The sequence below is a fragment of the Lampetra fluviatilis genome, chromosome 19 (assembly GCF_964198595.1).
Source record: "Lampetra fluviatilis chromosome 19, kcLamFluv1.1, whole genome shotgun sequence".
Lineage (NCBI taxonomy): Eukaryota > Metazoa > Chordata > Hyperoartia > Petromyzontiformes > Petromyzontidae > Lampetra > Lampetra fluviatilis.
Window position 1 is genome coordinate 4713474 of NC_136293.1, and position 21452 is coordinate 4734925.

General features: G+C 44.9%; 1 protein-coding gene across 1 annotated transcript in view; it reads right to left on the bottom strand.

The window, feature by feature from the left end:
* Positions 1 to 20194, bottom strand: part of LOC144937558 (TBC1 domain family member 9-like) — a 52894-nt gene extending 32700 nt beyond the window's left edge. Inside the window, exons 1-2 of the mRNA XM_078864843.1 lie at positions 19778 to 20194; positions 6761 to 6862 (exon numbers count right to left, since the gene is read on the bottom strand). Of these exons, the coding sequence (XP_078720969.1) occupies positions 6761 to 6862; positions 19778 to 19877 (202 nt within the window). The 5' untranslated portion in view covers positions 19878 to 20194. The remainder of the gene's footprint in view (positions 1 to 6760; positions 6863 to 19777) is intronic.
* Positions 20195 to 21452: the final 1258 nt, after the last annotated feature.

Sequence of the window (21452 nt, forward strand, 5' to 3'; positions counted from 1 at the left end):
AACCCTTTACGACACAACTCATCCCCATTTTTTCCTCCCACCGTTCGGAATGACCCCACACCTATCTACTCCCACTGCAAAGGGCACCTTCACAGCGCCTTTTTCAGAGTGGAGCTGAGCAGCTTGCAGCTCTGTGGAGCAACCTTGCAAAGGAAACAATCCCAGGAGTGCTCGCTGCTTGACAAACAAGAAACGCCGCTTCCTGCCGCTGTGATTGTCAAGATACCGAAGCAAAGGCATGCAGCTGCTGTGGGGACACTGTTTCGTGTGCATTTCAGATCGCTTCGATTCAACCCCAGGATCGAGCCCAGTGGAGCCAGAGTTTTACCACGTTCCGGTCGGAATCAAAAAGTCGTGGGTGCAATTCCCAGTTGACTCAGCCCATCATCTCTCCGCGGTCAAAAAAACAATTAACGCTTTGTGAGAAGTAAACAGCAGTTGTCCTATTGAGAGACTGGCTGCTGCACAATAATCAGACATTTCCAAGCAGTGGCTCATGGCCACGAGTAGAAATGAGAAGTTCTCCATTGCAAATTTGCACACAGGGAGACGTCCCAGATTGTGGTGTGTTACTGAAGGCAACGAAACGTATAGGGCAACAGAATAAAACAGAGGCACCAGCAGCAAGATCCTTGCTTCACGTTTCCATGTGGTTTTTACCATTAACGGCTAAAGTATACAGATCAACGCTGATGGATTTTTTTTCTGCCGATTGCAACTACATGGGCGTGAAAATTCAATTGCAATTTGCCACGATCGATGTGTGCAATTAGTGCCGTGTTTAGCGCATTCGTTTCAGGAATCGATGCCTCTGACAAATGTTTCGGTGCTTGCCTGTCCACCGTGAACCAACGCAGTATTCCACAGAGCCCTCTATTCATTGATTCTGTACATAAAAAAAAAACAATAATTGCAAAGCTGGTGATATTTTTCCTTCAGAATCTTATCCATGAAAATAAATGTACTTATTAAAATAATACATGAAATCCTAAGATCGATGTGTAATGCAAGACCATAAAAATAGCTCAACCAGCCAGTGAGATCGTGTTCACTGTACGTAACAAATGGAAGAGTCAAAATGGAATAACAGATAAGTGTTGTGCGTGTGTATATTGCACAGGTGCAGTGTATAGTTTTGGCCCCACATGACACAACGTATGTGAAATGAGGCCAAATGAAAAATATCGAATTACCCACCTTGAACCCACTGACCCTAAACTCATTTGACTGTTGGCACTGCGATGGGACTGCATAATACACTAGAGCGAGCTCAACGCACGTCAAATCATCGGCAACGTAATGCGAGACTTTAAATTACGCCGGGATATTCAAATGAAAACAAAGCAAAATGAATACATATATTTCGCTAATAAATATCTCGCATGGGAACACGAGACACAATGCTCTACTAATGCAAAACATGTCAGCGATCCTGATACTCCGGCTCACATTAGCAGATGGCATACTGGAATGGTAAAGCCCTCACAGCACATTTATACCAGGGTGGGGGAAATTCTATTCAATTACAATTTGCCAGGATTTGAATTCCCCCTCCCCCCCTCCTGCTGTCCTTGGCCTCAGAGGTGAGAGTGGCAAACAAGACAAAGATCCCACGTATAGCCTTCAAGACTCTTGGGGCAAGTGCAGTTAGCGAGCACCTATGAAGGCCGGAACGGCACACGGGGGGGGGGGGGGGGGTGGCCAGCACCACGCCTAGTCGCCTTTGTCTCCCCAGTGCCGATGATTACACACTGCACCAGGTACTCATTTGACACCCAGGACCGGTTCAAATAATTGTCCCTTGGTGTTGAGCGCGAGCGGGAATTGAACTCGTGATGCCAGGTTCATAGCGTGGCACACTAACTGCTGCACTACCTGCACCGTCAATTAGCACGGTTAGCTACGTAGGGTGCGAAAGAAGTTCCACGTACAGATTATAGATACAACATACAGGCAAGTCAAAATGACGTTGGTCCACACAAGAGGGTTGTGGGCGCACCACAATTGGTGGTCCAGAGCCAGTGGTAGAAATTCCGCCTTCTCATGTCAAGGATGACCCCTGTAGATTCCTCACCAATTAAGTCTTAATTCTACCATCTGGGAAGGATAAAGGATGGAGTTAATCCCTTGACAGGGGTTTAAACTCATAACTCTGATCGGAATGGAGTGCTCTGTCTGGGTTTTGGTGAATTATAACTTAAATAATGGCAAAGCACAGTTTCCTGAACATTTTAACACTTAAAATTCAAGGCCTTTTAAACCATTAGAACCCTTGCTAATGAATAACCGCATCAGTGTATCAATGAGATCGAATTACATTACCAAAAGTGAGCCTTACCCATTGTCTACTAAAAATACAAGCTGCATTAGATTTATTGGAAAGAATAGAACATATGGTTGGGCAAACCTACATGGTTACACAGTCCCAGCGCATTCTAAACTTTTGGCGCCATCTGGTCCAACACCATGTGAGACTAGGCTCTAAGAAAAGCTGTCTCGGGTGTGGACCAATCAATTTCAAGGACAGTGCATTCACTATCCTAGTTGTATTTTTCTTTGCATTTTGAACGCAAGTGTTGTGGTTAATGCAAACATGATCCCTTGTATAAAAGTGTCAGTTTTGTTGCCAGTTAAAAGGGTAAAAACCTATTACTATTTTTATTTTACCAGGTAAGGCCCACTGAGCCATACAGCACTTTTTAATCAGCGACCTGGCCACAAATGATAGCTCAACATCGTGGCTTATCACGTATAAATTAATAGCAGTCAAATTTTCTAAACGCATGTTGATTCTAAATGTAGAGGGAAAAACCGGAGGACCTGGAGAAAAATCTGCATGACCACGGGGAGAACATGCAAACTCTAAATATACAGCGGGCATCAGCGTCGAGATCGAACCCACGACCTCCTGTAAACCAGGTGAGAAAGGTAACATCTCGCCACAACGGTGCTCTATTTTCCATTGTTCGTGCTCTAAGGACAGTCCTCAAGATCAAGTGCTGACTGTGTAACAGTTACATAATCTAACTGAAGGAAGATGGTGATGATGTAATGTTGTGGTAACGATTGGATGGATGTGCTTTTGGAAAATCAACGTTCTGATGTGCCTACAAAAAGGGTTCAATCAGTGCACATTACCCACGATGACATATGGATCAATAACATGCACATTGACAAAGAAAAAGGATCAAAATATGAAAAGTCCCAAAAGAAACATGGAGAGATGCATGTTTGGAAGTACACTGACTGACAGAGGGACAGATGGAACAGGGAATACATTACAGACATAATATTGACGGCAAAGGAAAATAAGTGGGTTTGAGCAGGACCAGAATGGATGATGGTCGATGGATGAGACTGGTGACAGAATGGCAGTCGATAGAGAGATCATTCCCGGGAGGTAGAATGCTGCAGAGGAGGAGTGATGAGATGAGCTCGCGTGTGGGAGGCAGACGGATTGTGGCATCTCATGACTCTAAGGAATGGCGAAGGCATGGGGAAGCCTTCATCCAGCTGTGGATACACTATTGATGATAATGATGATCATGTACATCATACAACTCTTCCCCAGTAACTGCAATGACTGTATGTGTCAGTCCGCTCCAGTTCTGGTCAATTGATTTGAAGTTTTCGTGACTGCAAGGATTAAAACTCTTTTTTTTTTCGGTAAAGTCACGTAGGAAAAAAATTAAAATAAATTAAATCACGACGTTTCAGGCGCAACACAAGCGTCCTTCTTCAGGTGGGGACAACTTAGCGAAAGCACAACCGCTGTGACACGTTGGTTCGTTTCTGGTCAATGGGCTGTTTTTTTATCTGATGCACACCAGTGGCCTCGTAACTACTCAGCTTTTGCGAGGTTCAAATCTCATCTCAGACACTTGATAGCCCGTGAACACTATTTCCATAGATGCAAAGATCCTATTACATTGGGAGTGGATTGAGTGCGTATTAATTAGATATTTTTTTTAAGTTACTTTAAATGGATGTTTTGTAATTAACGTAAACAAAACTATTGAATTACTCTCAATAAAGCTGCCTTAAGCACCTGTTAAGTGAGTGGCACTGTGGCTAGAGCGCTCAACATCCAATCGGATGATTGCGAAGTCACTTCCTGGTCAATGGTGGACTCCGCTTATCATCCCCCATGGGTCGATAAAACAAGTACTAATCAGTGGCAAGTCTACTGTGGTTATCCTACACATCGAGCTGGCTTCGGCTAACTAAATGTTGAATTTTCATCACTGGATCAGGGCTGCCAATAGTGCTGGGAATCGTCCATACTTGCGGTTTGAGCTCACTTTGGACTATAAAATTAAAACAGAGTTTCTCTTGTAATGGCTGGAAATAAAACCTTGCTTCAAGTCTGCTAAACAGCCCACTTATCGGTACCACTTGACGTGGTATAACTTACACCATTGCAATTTCTTAATGTGGTCAACAACAAGGAATACATTTTGCTGCCATTTCCCCACCCGTCTCGTGCATCAGCGCCCATCGTCCTTTCTGACAATGGGTCCTGACCGTGCCCCACTTCATTTCCTAACAGTCAACAGTAGTACAGCAGAGTCGACCTCTCTTCCTCTCTGGCCTCCATATGTGCCGTGAACAATTACCATTGCCCAAAACATCACCTTTGACTTTTAATGCAGCAGTATGGGTATTCCACTAAAGAAGTGCAATTTTTCCCACCACATCTTCCCAGTCCATTGAGAGCATCGCATCACACATTGGTTTGTATGTATGTCCACCGTACGTATGTATGTCCACCGCATGTATGTCCACCGTACGTATGTATGTCCATCGTATGTATGTATGTCCACAGTACGTAGCCAACCGTGGTAAATCGTAGGTGCGGTTCGGCATAATTCTGTTAGGCAAAAAGGCGTCGAGCGGGAGGGCATTACCACGGCAAGATCCAGAGAGGGGATAACTCAGTGGCGGCGGGTGACGCTTTCCAAAACCACAACAAGCCTCCGAGCACGTGGTACACCCAGCAACCGAATGCCAATGAATGGGAGCCTTTACCAGCAGCCAATGCTTGGCACATACAGTGGGTTGCAACGATTTGCTTCATGCCGGGGGGTAGGCGGGAACCAATAGGGTCGATATTTGCAGTTGTCGAATTATCCCAATGAAGTTCCGATGAGACCCACAATTACAAGCATGGGCACAGTATATGTAGTGTGGTGTTGTTAAATGCAGAAAAGCATGCATACTTTATGAACGTCGGAAATGTGGTTTGACATGGGGAAGTATGTTTCCATGATATTTTCCATGTGACTAATATAAATTTTAATGTTGCTTTGGGGTCATATGATTGTTCTTTGAGTAAAGTGCAAATTTTGGGTTGTTAAAAACAACTTAATCATATACAATAGAGAGCAATGGATTTTCTTTTCATCATAGTATTTAGAGCCTGTATCCGCAACGGGGGAAAAAAAAGGACAACCATCCTTGCCACAGTGCCTACATAAACAGAAATAGCAGACTAACATTTTAAGTCATGCCATCCATTGGAGGTAATGCTGTTCGTTAGCCTGAGATTTGCTTCCACAGCCCTTTGTCAATCCATGACTACGCCATGACCAGTCCAGGTAATCGCCACCGATGTCAGCCGTGGCCAGAAATCGAATCCAGGTCAGCAGGTTTCGAGCAAAGTGCGCTAACCACTTACCCATCACTTTCCACTATATATATTATATATACACTTGTAAGAATTTTTTTAGAGAATAGTGTCCTTTATTTACGAGAGCCTCGTTGAGTCTCAAGAATATTTTTATCCGTATTCTGCCCAGGATATGTCCAATTCTTTACCGAGTATTTTGCGTGCCAAGACAAAACCGGCGGAGGCAAAATAATAATTCACACGAGGGGATGACGACACTTGAAATTGATCACAGATAGGGCAGCAACAAAGTGGCTGTACTGACCACAAAGTAGACCTGCAGAGGCTGGGAGTCTGACTATTTATGGATCACCCACCAACCTCACCTCCAATAGGAATAGGCCACCATTCCCAGCAAGCAAAGGTAGTAGAATGGAAACGCTCAGGGATTACTCATCATCAACATTTACTCGGTAGCCGGATGCTAGACTGGGAGTGGGTTTAAGCCCCAGGTATGCGTTACAAACACAATAAAATGTTGCTAAAACTAAATTGGTGAGAATCTACGTCTGCTTTAGCTTACTGGGCAGGAGAGGTGGGGGATGGGTGCATTAGGAACCTGTAACCCAGGAAATGCATCCCGAAGTTGGTGATGTAAAAATAGTTCATCAGGAATTTTACTTTTAGCATATAATTATTACCAGGTCACCAGCTCGTATCCACTCTACTACCTTTATGGTCTCTATGTGCTGTGAAGAAGGGTCATCGGCCTAAACGTTGCCTGTTGTATACTTTTCCTATTGAAGGCAGTGTTATTGATTAATGTATCAAGTTGTTAATTGTGCTGGCACCCCACTGACGCTGCAGCAGCATCACCAAATAATGCGGGGTTAAGGTAGAGGTTGCAGCCTCGACACAACGCATGAACACGCCACTATTGTACTGGTAAAATGACCTCCACTCATGGGAGCTTTAGAGAGCCCCTCTTTACCGGTGAATATGTTCGAAGCTGTTGACAATTTAGAACAACACCCCAGTACATTTACATACCGTACTACTATCAACAAAAGGGATGAAAATGATAACAATATTTATTTTAAACCCAAGTACAGGATCACAAGCGGTGGTGACTCCAGATTCACACTGTCTCACCTGTGGCTATGGACCAGCAGGGCTGAGAGTGGCTCTGGTAGAGGATGCGGTAGGGGGCCGCTTTCCCGCTAGACGCAGCGTCCAGCGTCCCGACCAGCAGCCCTACGGCAAGGGCAATATCCTGGAATTAGAAGCAGGAGCAGCAGCGGCAGCAGAAGCGGCAGCAGCAGCGGTGGCAGCAGCAGCGGTCACAGCAGCAGCAGCGGTGACAGCAGCAGCAGCGGTGACAGCAGCAGCAGCGGCGATGACAGCAGCAGCAGTGGCAGCAGTGCCAGCGCAATCCACGTACAGCATAAGCGGCACTGGCGTTATGTGCCCTGCTGATGCTCAGTATGGTTACGGCGTTCAACTGTAACCGTACACAGCATTTGGAAGGGCTCAGGTTCAAATCCTGGTTAGGGGAGGAATCCGCCCATCACTTCCCCTGGGGTTGAATAAGTGAGTACTGCTGTGTAAGTTTTCGCGGTGTAATTCTCCGACGTGCTTTTGGGTTGTGCTGTGCTTTTAATAGCATGCGGAAATGTGTAAAAGGCACACCGCCTTTGTGCAAGAGTGGACCAGAAATGCTTCTGGTTTTACAGTCCATATCACATTCAAACATTTAATGAATTATATATAGAAACAATTATACTTTTGCATTAAAATTTCCAAATATATTTGACAGCCACAATTACAATGTTCATATTCTTAAAAACATACAACACAATACTGTATATTTGTCCTTTTAAAGTACTGTAGGACACTTCTTCCAGGAACATTGGCACCACTCGCTTTAAAGGTGAAAGTACTGATACATCTTCTTGGTTCTTTCGGTAAAGTCACGTAGAAGGGAAGTAATAAAATAATAAATATAAAACATAATAAAATAATTCTCACGACGTTTCGGCCATCTTTAAGAGATGTTCTAACCCCGTTATGATTCAGGAACAACCAAGACAGCCTCAATTTCCAGAAGCCTCCAGGGGGAGCTCCGATTTCACCTCTCTTCTTCTTGGTTCAGAAGCTCTGCACGACAACTTAAAACCATTCTGCACCACATCCCAGAATCACAGAACTGAGGTCATCTGGCACCATGCCTCTGCAAAATGCCTCAGGCCCGCCCCTGCTTCCACACTCGGGGCTCCCGATGGCCCGTCACTGTTCATCACCTAGGTCAGGGGTTGGCAATCTGCGGCACCGGAGCCGCATGGGGCCCTTTAAGGACTGTTTGGTGACTCTTTTAATTAAGGACCACAGTCTCGTACCCGCATGCATGTCGGCTCTTGCAATACGGGTTTTTACCAAATTCGAAAAGAAATGGCTCTTTGTTATTTTGGTTGCCGACCCCTGGTCTACGTTTTGGTCTGCCCTGTCCGCAGCCCTCTCCCTGAGGCTTCCCTCTGCTCCTGTTTCCCCCCAGGAAAGTGCCCCTCTGGAATTACAGTTTGAAAAGTTAGCGAAGGACTCCAAGCTTCAAGTACCTCTCCTCCTATTAATTCAAAGGAACCCCAAGTAAAGAAAGACGCCCTCGTCTTCGAGCTTGTCGAGTTGAAAATCTTTTTAAAAAGTAGCCGGCTCCCTTCAAAAATGGCAGAAGCACAAAAGGCATAAATCACTGACAAGACCATCCGTGCGTGGCCTCCTCTGCCACAAAGTGTGCTGCATCACCACAGCTGCTCCTACTGACCCAGAGGCCCAGTGAAGGACATCGATGGCATCAACTGTCAAGAAGGCCACCGCAACCTTCACGTCCGCCATTGGCTAAACAATATTCCAGCTCGCGTCTGTGGCCATGCTGGCTCGCAGCGTGGCACGGCAGGTCACAAGGCACGCCTCTCCCTGTGTCCCCTTATCTCACGCTCGCAGTGCCTTGCTGGGGATTCGCAGGGGATGGCAGAAAAATCAGCTTTGCACTAGCGTCAGGGACACCACCTTCAGAATGTCATCACAGTTCTAGCAACAAGCGGGATGTGTGGCCTCCGCTCGGGCTAAGGCATCCAAGAGAGGTTTGAAATCAGATTTTTTTTGGGAGTTTTCATTAAATTTAACACATGCCAGCTTTCTTTAAACTCCGATATAACACAACACAAGCAAGCTGTGTGGTATAATCCACTGCGTACACATTGGCTGCTGCTGCTCTCATATGAACTGAAGCTGCTGACATGACAAGTTCCCAATTCCACTAGTTTTTTTGGGAGGAAAGTAATCACAGGGCACATACGAAGCAATGGTAATCCGATTACAGCAAACATAGAGTAATAGTACAGGATAACTAGAACCTTTGGGGAGTCTAATAATGCCAACGCGTTATCTGTAACACGTGACTCCGCAACACTGCCAGGGGACACCGACGGCATGGCAGAGCAATGGCATCAGGGCACACTAGGGAGGAGGACAAGATGGATATGGTGTGGTGGCTATAAAAGAGCCTCATAACGTTGGTGGCAACAGTGTGACAAATATAAAGGCGTGCAGCTAGCCAGCAGGCCCTTCTCTTGCAGACAAAACCCATTGCGCGTTGCCCCTGGCGATGCTATCTCTAGCCTCCACATGACAAGCGTGAAGGAGATGGCGAATCTCAAACCGCAGACTCGGCCAAATCAAATTAAAGGTTCATACACGCCAACTAATCTAACGTCCCAGGCGGGCCCTATGTGAGAAGTTCTACTCACATATCCTAAATCACTTTGGTCAATTGCACAGATTTGGAAGGGGGGGCAGGGAAGATACGTCAAAAGTGTGTTGCAAAAGTGTGTGTGTGGCAGCCCACGAAACGTTATTCCCTTTGTAAATATGTCAACAACATAAAAACTTACCGAGATTAATGATCTATGGTCATAATTATCTCAGCATACATTCTAAAACTTTGGGGTGCCCACAAACACTCGTGCCTAACCACGAATCCAGAAATGCTCTCCAGAGGTCAGAGACCACCGCAGGCAAACACAGAGTATGTGCCCACACAGCTTGGGTTGATGGTACTGATGTTGAGTTGAGTTAAGTGTTTAGGTCTTGTTTTTTTACACAGTCCTGAGAATCAAATTCAACAGTGTACAACTTCACTTCAAACGATCATTTTTTGATTGTTCAAACGCAATGTAAAATATAATTCAAGGAAAATAAGTATCACAATGTCTACGTTGGGTATGTAACAGCATTCTATTCATGTTGCAGGTCTATTACATACGAGTAAATATAAATAAAGCCAACTGTCTTTCTGTTAAATTGAGCGATGTGACAATATTCATTTATAGGTAAACCTAAGCCAGCAGTAGAAATTCCACACTTCTAGGGCAGGAGTCAGTCAAACTATAGGAGGACCACTGCTGACTTACCACAAAGAGACAGTCCATTTGTCCACCATGGAAGAACAATGGGCAGAATCGATCCCAGGCTGGTATTTGAACTTGCATAAAACCAACTGCAGGTCGAGCACTCTACACACCGAGGCACCTGGGCCAGCGAAACATTTAAAAACATATCAAGGTGCGAGCATACTCCAACTTAAATGCAAGCAATGTGAGCCTGAGCTGAAACCTGGCTGGAAAAGTAATGGAAAAAAAACAAAAGCAGCGCAAGGTGCTTTGGTGAGCGCTCGCGTGTCCGCGCTCCATGATGAAAAGTCCCAACAGCAGAATAACGATTTTTTAGAACACCGGCACAAGGCCATATGGGACCGGCACAAATTTAACATTTCTCCCCCCCCCTCCCCCTTGAGGAAACGTTTTCTCTGTTGAAAGGGACAGGTGCGAAATGACCATGCATACGCACACGTGTTTTTTTCATTACACGCCAAACGTCAAGTCACTTTACAACATATCACACTTCGCAAAAAAAACCCAACCCAAAACGTTTGTTTATGTCTACACTGTAAAGTGTAATAAATAACAAAAAAAACTAAGTTATTTTGGAATGAAGTAGTAAACACATCATGGGATGAGAACTCACAGTCGTTTGTCGAAACTCACCGTGCGCCACCGATCCTCTATTGCATCACCTTGCGCCGGGCGCTGTTTAATGCATGAAGTCTCCGTGACTTCACGGCACTGCTTATGTTAGAGGTATTAGATTACCACTCATGCACATTTTTCAGCAGTTGTGCAACACAGTACAGTACTCCATAGCGGGCGTACATTACAAACCGTCTTCAAGGCAAATCCCGAGAGATTTAGGATCCCTTGCGCGCGTATGCACAAGGGCTGATAGAGTGACGGGACTTGGATTCGGGAATTACTGTCTGCCAAGTAAGCACTCATTCCCTTGAGCTGTCACAGCCCTACGTTTATTCACGCCTTCACACTCTGCAATCCAATTACTGCGTTTCCTTTGCGGCATTTTCACAGAGGAAGCTGTTTACTTGCTCTGCACATTATTACTGCAGCAAGCACAAGACAAGGTCCCATTATTTAGAGCTGTGTCGGTGGCGAGATGTTAACTACCCCGCCTGGTATTCAGGTCGTGGACTCGTGGGTTCGTTCCAGACCCTGACGTCTGTATCTTTGGAATTTGCATGTTCTCTCCGTGGTGGCGTGGATTTTTCTCTGGGTCTTCTGGTTTTTCCCTCCACATTTAGAAACGTGCGTTTAGAGTATTTGGGTGCTACAAATTTCCACGTGATAAGCCACTTTGTTGAGCTATCATTTGTGACCAGGTCGCTTCTGAAAAATATCTAGATATCTCAGTGAGCCTTACCTTGTAAAATAAAAAATAGTTTTGAGTTTGAATTTATGTGCGTTCATTCAGTTGTGACTTTTTATCGTCTTTATTTTCCGGCAATGTATTTCAGTGGTGCTATCGGCATATTGCCATGCAGTGCCGCGGGATCTTTGTCGAAATAGGGCAGGGCAGTGTCCCTCCACCCCCCAAACCAATGTGCCACAATAGACCACCAACACAAGAAGTCAGAAAACTACTCCGAGTGGGCTTTTTTTAAATCAAGATAGGGGCCCACAAGCACTGCTATGAGACTTGATCATATCAGCCAAACCAATCCTATTTTTTTAAATTTTCATGGATGGAAGTTAAATGAAATCAACCGTAAAACCAAAATGTTATTTGATGGGTTTTTTGTGCCATAATTGGTGACTAGGCTGAGGCCACAGTTTAAATCTGGGCAAATAAAACCTGGATTCGAACTTAGGTCCTCAGCAACTCGTCACTGACCTCCGAACCATGACTACATTAAAACATACATAGGCTGCGTTTCATGAGATTAACACGTCTTCTTACGAGTGATGTCACCGTCTTTTTGATGAGCAAAATAAAGCAGACGGAAAGCTTCTCTAACAATGTAGAATAACTGCTCCACATTGGTGGGTTTCAATCTGACAAACCCGTGCTCACTTCATAATAATACATTTAATAAATATAGCGCTCTTCATCCATGTTTAAACACGACTTGACACACTTTTCTTGAGATGGTTCTTTATTGAAGACACGTTCACTTGAACAGGCAGAGGCCTCACTGCAACAACCCCGAGTCCACGCCCCCATTCCCGAACCTTCTCGCCGACTGGACGCTCGCTCCAACAGCAGACTCTACCGCCTCTTCCGCCACTTGACCACGCTCCCCTTCGATCATTCCCGGAGCCACCAGTCCCTTCGTACTCACAGCTGATACCCCTGTCATTACCTCCCATGGCCACTAGTCCATTCGCACTGTAGGCTGACTCCCCTGTCATTACCTCCCGTGGCCACTAGTCCACTCACACTGCAGGTAGACTCTACCGTCATTACACATGGATCACAGAGCACTGCAATGTCAGGTACCACTCTACAATGCTCCAGCGTGATGCGAGGCAGCATTACAATGTACTACAATTTCGCACATTATACAACACCAAGCAGGTATTTGCTGTAATTACAAAACGAGGCAAACATACTTCATGCTGCTGTAAGACAATGGGAGGGAGGCATTTCCGTTTGCGAAAACAAACAAGTGCTTTCTCTCTCTCTCTCATACTCTTTGGTTCTTTCGGTAAAGTCACGTAGGTATAAAATTAAATAAATCACGACGTTTCGGGCGCAACACAAGCGTTCGTCATCAGGTGGGAAAGCATGGTCTGCTGCTGAGGCAGACTGCTTCAAAAGGTTTGAAATAGGTGTAGCTCAAGGGTCATAAAGAAGTGGCCGGGGCTAGTGATGTTAATGTGAGAAATTAGCATGTAACTGTAAGATAGGAGAGCGGCCTCCTCGACGAGGGCACTGTATCACAACCTTCTTAACACAACCTCTGGCTGTGTGTTTGGACTCTGACAATGTTAATCGACACAAAACAAGCATAAACCTTAAAAAACAATAGAAAGTGCAGAAAAGCAACATGACGTGTCACCACCAAATGCAAGACAAGCAGCATCGCAGAGGGACAAAAACATCACCAACATCACCACCCACACAGACACTGTCAACGACCCACACCCACCAGCCAGTGGACATCAACATCTGTCTCTGACCAGTAATTACAGCCACGGATTAATTTGTCACTCAATATTTTATGCAATGCAGTCCTCATATTTTTCACATGATTTGAAGTCACGGACATTTGTGCATACTAATCAGACTTTTATCTTACTAACGACAAATTACGTTTAAGCTTTGTCCTTCAGGATATCTCGTAACCCAAAGCACTATTCACTATCTGCATAGATTTGTTCTGCACAATATCATACACAAAACGACAGTATCATGAGGGCAACATAAGGCGGAGATGGATGTGAAGTGCCAAAATTATTCCCCGGAACAGCCTTCTGCACCGTTCTGGCTGAAATTAATTACAATGACATCCCAGTCAGATGCACAATCTCATTCCAGACTCTTGACTTCTACAAAATATAACACCCCAAATGAAATCTCCTCTGTCGCAACGCAGACAACGGACGGTGACCTCCACTTCCACGGTCCCCCCCCTCGGCTGCACCAGGTTCCCCCAGGGACTGGCAAGTGGAATCGTGAAGACACACCACCAGGGTCGCAATTATGAACACTGGGGTGGATGGAACTCTTTAAACAATCCCATATCAGCTTTATAGGCAGACGTTACGCCATTTTTCGATTTAAAGCTTTCGTGACTGCAGGGATTCATCTTCTTGGTTCTTTCGGTAAAGTCACGTAGAATGGAAATAATAAAATATGTTTTATTTTTATAGTAATAAAAATATGTTTTATTTTTATTATTTCCATTCTACGTGACTTTACCGAAAGAACCAAGAAGATTACGCCATTTCTCTAGCATAACTTCATTTGATGAATCCAGCACTTCTGACGATAACAATACATTAGCAACACAACCTGTGATGATGAAAATGCTATTAAGACATGTTCACTCAATCTGACAATGATTTACTGTTTGCCATGTAATTTTAGATTTTTTTTTGCGGAATTAAAACAAAAACCCCCTCCTCGTACAGAAATTACTTCATTAAACCAGCGAACTGCTGACGCATGCTGCTTTTCTGCTTTCGCACTCAATTCCATCCCTGGAGGCGAGGAACAACGCTGCAAGGCCACGGAGAGCCAACACAAATAACGGACACTTCAGAGTGATGAAAGGCTCTTCATATATATCATGCACGCTCCGCTGTAAATCATAAACCTCTGATTCACGTACATCGTTATATTCTCATCGCCATGCCGAGGCAAAACTTCAACGAAAAATATCCCTTGCTGGTTCCATGCCATCACGCTGAGCCTCCGTCAAAAAGACCACAACAGAAATTGCAAATCGACGAGATCACACTGCTTCAACATCCATACACCTTCTCACAGCCTGAACCCCAAAATCTGCCCATGTGGCACGATGTCTCGGTTGCTCAACTTGCAGGTCACAGGAATGGGAGTACAAATCTCAGTTGGGTCGACTCAGACCTGTCATCCCTCCAAAAAGATGTCAAAGTGATGTCTTGCTCAAACGAGCAATGAGGTGGTGCTCAAGTCCTGTTTCCAGCCCTGAGCCAAAGGTGGACAGTTTCACCATTCCTGTCCATAGTACAAACACCGTTCAAATCCTCACAAAGTGGTGTTCATGTTCTTGACCCTAGAGGGATGATGGGCTGAGGCAACCTTCGAGGACAAAGACAAAGACCCCCGTATAGGCTATTAACACTGTTGGGGCAAGTGCTTTTCGCGAGCACCTATGAAGGCCGGCACAGCACACAAGGGGGTGGGGTGGCCAGAACCATGCCCGGTGGCCTGCGTCTCCAGTGGCAACATTTACACACAGCACCAGGTACTCATATGAGGCAGAGTCAACCTAGGGAAGGCACAGGACCGATTCAGATAATCGTCACTGGTGTTGGGCATGAGCGGTAATCGAACTCGGGTCACCGGGTTTGTAGCACAGTGCGCTAACCATAGCATAGCACTACCGCTCGCCACTCGCAGACCAACACCCAGACACGCAGATCATCATCATCCGTAAGTAGAGTATTTAAACTCTTTGGTTCTTTCGGTTAAGTTACGTAGGTATAAAATAAAATATTTATTGTCTCAGAATGTTTTTTATAGCGTTTTTACATGTTTATTTCTATTGCTTTGTTTTTAGTTTATTAGGCATAAAGTGCAGTACTTAATTAAATTGTGACGTGCCTATTTTTGGTTGCCATGTGCCGAACCCCATTATTTAGGTAAGGCTTACGTGATAAATATTGCGGTTTTGGCTTTTGCAGCATTTTCCAAGAACGTGTAACCCCCCCACGATATTCAAGGGTCTCCTGCATATCGCGTGGCTTGCCAATATCAATGCCTAGGTCTGTGTAGTATTAGGGCAAGGTTTACAATGAAACTTTCAAAAGGTATTTCTACATATAGAAAATAAAAATAAGATTTATGCTGTGCACCTTTACAATTAGTGGGGATGCATTAGTATGCAAGCAAACGGGTATCAGCATGTTCCGACATTAGCATTCGTTTTCATGATTGTTTGTGTATTCCCTGTGTAATCGAATCCTACAACAAAACCAATACTCTATTGATTGGCTTGTCAGTTTGTTATCTTTTACTTAAATCCCAAGTAATCCTCCACTCACCTAGCAAAGACGTAGTTTTCTCGATTTTATAATTTATTTTGTTCACCGGAGGTAGGGCCCATTTCAAGTGTACACATTTTCAAATATTGAAAAAACCCACTACTCCTTCAAACTTGGAAACAGCCATTTAGGCATTACTAATCAGTGAATCAAAATACGCATCTTCAAGTCTAGTTAATATTTTACAACTAGAATTATAGCTTCTGGCTGGCATTTGAATAAATGATTAACCACACACCATACCTTAAATGTAAGCGAAATCCGGTTTTGGCTCAGCATACATGTCCTAATAACCATATGGATTGAACATGGATCATTTGTTCTGTGACCATGCAGACACAAACAGGCCCATACACTGCCTCTTGTGAAATAATCACAAGTGCATGTTCTGCTTGCCATAGCAGCAATCATGGGATTTTTAAAAGGTCCAGTGTAACTTCGTAAAACTAGTTAATAATACGCAACACATATGTAATGATTGAGGGTGTTCTAGAAAGAAAATGTATTTTCTGTAGGAGCCAAAATATAAGAATGTATTCGGTACTTTATTGTAGTTAATTTAACACCAATAAACTACAAATGTTTTTCTTTTACCAGGTAAGGCCCACTGAGCTATATAGCTCCTTGTCAGAAGCGACCTGGCAACAAATGATAGCTCAACAGTGACAATTTATAGCAGCCAAATACTCTAAACCCATGTTTCTAAATGTGGAGGGGAAAACCGGAGAAATATGCATGCGGCCACGGGGAGAACGTGCAAACTCCAAATATACAGGCGTCAGAGTTAGGATTGAACCCATAACCTCCAACATACCAGGCGAGATAGTTAACATCTCACCACCACAGCGCAAGTGGTCGCACAGTGATGTTGGTACTGTTATCCAACCAGCAAGCCAAGTTCGATTACTGGCCTAAGTTAACACGAGTGGTGAGTGAAATCTGAATCAGTCATCGCTAGCCAGCTTCAACAACCCACACCGACCAGCATCAAGTATGGTCACACAACTGTACCATGATCAACGTGGTGTGGGAAAGCCTTTATCCAGACGTGTTCTGCCAAAGGGCTTAAAATTATAAACACCAATACTCCATAGGTGCACAGAACCAAAGTGTATGCACATGCCAGGCCACAGCCAAGTTGCTTCAACATGAATAAGACAATGGATGGCTTGAGGATATTTAAAATAAGTTCATGTTCAAAAATAATTGTACGACAATGACATGCTGATACACAAAATAATGTGTGGGATCACCGGCTAGCAACGCAAAGCCACACTGTCCCTGTATTGGTATCAGAAAGAAACCAATAATTGAAGTAATTCAGAAAAATAGTGTAACGTTAATATTGTAATAATAAGTTACAATTCACCTGCAGAAGACATTTGTGCCAGGGTGTTTAAAGGTGTGTATTAATAATGCAGTAACATACATTCTAACATGACCAAATTATCAGAAACGTGCCAGATAGCCTTAAAAGGTGGGAGGCTGAAGTTGAGAAACACTATACTCTTTGGCTCTTTCGGTAAAGTCACGTAGATAGAAAATTAATAGATCACGACATTTTTATCGCAACACAAGCGACCGTCTTCAGGTGAGAGAGAGAAAGCTACTGAAACAAGGTCTTAGATAGGCCTGAGATGGGTGCAGCCTCAGGGTAAGAGGTCGGGGCTAGAGATGGTCTCACTGAGGCTGTGGAAGTGGCTATTGCATTGTGAGAGATTAGCCTGTCAAAGCACGAGCTTAGTATGTCGCAGCATCGGTGACTGAGCGAGAAGGACATCCAGCCAGTCAATACAGAGACATCCAACCTAATAATGCAACTCAGAGTCGGCTAAAATCGCAGGAAGGATGGAGATATCACAGCAGGTTAAGACTTTACCTGGTTAATCACGTCCTTCCAATGATTTCTCAATTTGTACCATCTCAGGCCAATATAACACCTTGTTTCAGTAGCTTTCTCTCTCTCACCTGAAGACGGTCGCAAGTATTGTGGTTAATGCAGACATGATTCCTTGTAAAAGGTGTGTTTTTTTGTTGCCAGAAAAAAGGGGAAAAAACCTATTCTCATCTTAACACCTGTTTTGTTGCCAGGAAAAAGGGGGAAAACCTATTCTCATATTTTGGTACTGGCAAAGGAGGTCCCATGATGTAATTTCTCCATTGTTCTGCTAATAGCCTCCACGTGGTCTTCCATGATAAGTACCCAGAATAATCGATACTCAGTATGTATCTTGAACTTCTTTCGCACCTCAAAGGTGGACAGAATGCCCAGCCTCTCAGTGGGAACAGTAAACAAAGCTTTCAAGAAGACATTTCTTCATGGCTTAACAAAAGGCCAATAACATGGGCCAGGTAGCATTACGTTTGCCATCTCAAGAAATGGTGATGGTTACGTATTTACACCTCCTCCTCCCTGAGCCCTTAACTCCAAGCAGGTATCCCTTGCAAATAAACTTTCTATCTCAATTGGGCCCTGAAATAATTATCTAATTTATAAAGCACATTCAGTCAAGATCCGTGACATAGCTCACATGCCGGCGACATAATATAATGATTTAGGTGGCAGGGGCGTAGAAGGCTTGAGGAATGAGTGAACGCGATAGAAGAATCACGAAAGGTTAAGGGATGGACGCGAAGAAGTGGAGGAGGTGAGGGGAGGAAAGAGAATGGGCAATAGAAAAGAGAGTTGCGCTTTAAACTTTTTTTTGCCAGGTAAGTCCCACTGAGCTAAATAGCTGTTTTTCAGAAGCGGCTTATCACGTGAAAATGTATAGCAGCCAAATACTCCAAATGCATGTTTCTAAATGTGGAGGGAAAAATCGAAGAGACCCAATGGAAAATGCGCGCGACCACAGGGCGAGAGACACGCAAACTCCAAATGTAAAGGCGTCAGGGTCGGGATCGAGCCCACGACCAGGATCCTGTATACCAGGCGAGGTCGTTAACATTTCGCCACCGTGGCACCCCAGATGACGAGGGGGGACATGTGCCTGAGTCGTAGCCCTGCCTGGTCGTAGCCCTGCCAAATCGATGAATGGGGGTGGACGCTCATCACCACCGGCGTTCCATGAGCAAACGGTGGGAATTCCTCATTTGCCATTGTGGGGGTCACTCTCCACACCACACTTTCATACCACAGGACACAATCAAATGCAGTGGTCATATAACACAGTACAGTACTGGAATGTAGTGCTCATGTTGACGGTTATAACACTATATTGTTATGAATGTATCCACTATGGCTAGTCTGTGTATGGCCCTGTACAGTGGTGTGGCGGTGATAGTGGCTAACAAAAGTACTGCAGTACTGTACTGTCTAAACACACCTTGGTACAGGACAGTGGGGGTAACGTTGAGATGTATCGTGGAAAATTATTGTAATTTAGCAAAGTAACACGGTAGTTTATCGGTGGCAATGTACGGCGTGACAGAAAAGCTGTCGGGCGTCGTCAATATCTGCATGATCTTCAGGTTGTTAAGCACTGTGTTAGTACTTGTTAAGCACTGTGCGACTTGATTTCGGAATTTACAGTGGCGATAATCAATGATGCCGTCAACATCGCCACGTTCTGTTGAGTAACTCTCATCAAAAGTCGGGAACATCGCGTCAAGCGATCTCGCAAACTACTGCCGCCGTACGTACACAGTGGAACTTCGTATTGATCAAGGAGGGGAGAGGGCGAAACGATATCGCAGCAGTTCGATCCCGGGTCCAATTCGCCAACAAGTTGTACAGCAACAACAGCAGCAGCAGCAGCCTCTGTGTGTGACCGTGGTGCTGTTATTGGGGGGGGGGGGGTGCGGTAGTGCAGTAGCGAGCGCGCTGCGCTACGAACCCGGCGACCCGAGTTCGATTCCCGCTCACGGCCACCAATACCGGTGGCGATTACCCGAGCCGGCTCTGAGCCTCCCCTAGGTCGACTCAGCCTCGAGTGAGTGCCTGGTGCGTTGTCAAGGGTTGAAGGAGGTGGTGATGATGATGGGGACGTGTGGGATGTGGAGAAGGGGAGCTCACCCGCCAGAGCGCGTCGCTTCTGCAGGCTGAAGAAGGCGTTGTGGCGCTCCGTGCTCCATAGAGCGCTGCCTGTCGACGCTTCCTCGGGTCGCGTCCACATGGCATGAAGAGAGAGAGGACTGCCGCCTCCTCCTCCTCCCCACCGTCTTCTTTCTCTGCCTCGCGTGAAGAAAACAACTTCACTCTCCACACTCGAGGCGTCGTTTAAACTCGAGAAAACCAGCAGCCCCTGCCGCCGCTGTTGTTGTTGTGGCTGCTGTTGTTGTTGTGGCTGCTGTTGTTGTTGTGGCTGCTGTTCTTGTTGTTGTGGCTGCTGTTCTTGTTGTTGTTGTGGCTGCTGTTGTTGTTGTTGGGGCTACTGCTGCTGCTACTCGCGATCTCCGCCGTTTCCCCTCCGCACATGCCGCGTCACGTGACCGCCGCGCGACGCTTTACGGCCGCGCGGTTGGTGTCGTAAAGGCCACGTGGAGGGCGGGGGGCCCAATGCCCATGGCACCTCCACGTGTGCCTCCTTGTGTCGCAATGAGTTACACGAATCCATAATACAGGGTTTTTTTTACATCGCGTAAATATAAACATTTGTTGTTGAACCCGTCACCACCCGTGTGCTGTGCTCGTCACGAATTGGCACGTTCTGTTTACGTGACAAACCTGACGAACTTGGCTGTCGGGTGGTGGCGGGGTTAACGACACATACTCTTTGGTTCTTTCGGTAAAGTCACGTTGGTATAAAATAAAATTCCTGCAATGACTTTACCGAAAGAACCAAAGAGTATGGATTCCTGCAGCCACGAAAGCTTCAAATCAAGATGTAACGACATATTTACATATTTATTCGATCTAACCCAAGAAAACTTGTATTATGGATGATATTGGTCGCGAAAGCCTACGTGTTAAACAGAATGACATGAAACTAAAACTACACTTGTTTTTCTTTACCAGGTTAAAGCCCCCGCTCAGCTATGTAGTTCTGTTTTCAGAAGCGACAAGCGATCACAAACGATAGCTCAACGAAGTGGCTTATCAATGTGGAAGTGTATAACAAGCCAAATACTGCAAACGCGTGTTGGTTCTAAATGTGGAAGGGAAAAACCCAGAGGACCCGGAGAAAAAAATCACGCGACCACGGGGAGAGAGATAAGCAAACTCCAAATAAACAGGCGTCAGGGTCGATCCCACCACCTCCCGCATACCAGGCGAGGTAGTTAACATCTCGCCGTGACCCTTTTACACGCTTTCATTTAACTCACTGTTGTATCCTCAAATCTTGTAACTCAATTTTAACCAACTTCCCAATGTGGTATCGACTGCAAACTTGGTATACTTATGTCATACTGATGACAATACTATATTATATCATTAAAAATACAATTTTCTATTTTTAAACATTATTTTGTATATGTTATGTTTCGGCTTGGGTCTAATTGTCCACGCTCAAATGACGTTGGCTGGAATTGGCCACGGTCCCTTACGTTATGGCAAGCTTCGGGTCCACTTCCTGGAGTCGTGGAGTTCTGCCATTACGAGTACGGTATATTTCATGAAAGCGTGTTAAAATAAAAGTTGTTTTAATATTACTTATTTAGAGCGTGTTTGGTTTGCATGTTTTTCCACAGGTACGTGTGGTTAATGCATAATTGATGCCTTACAAAAGGTATAGATTTGGTGTTTGAAC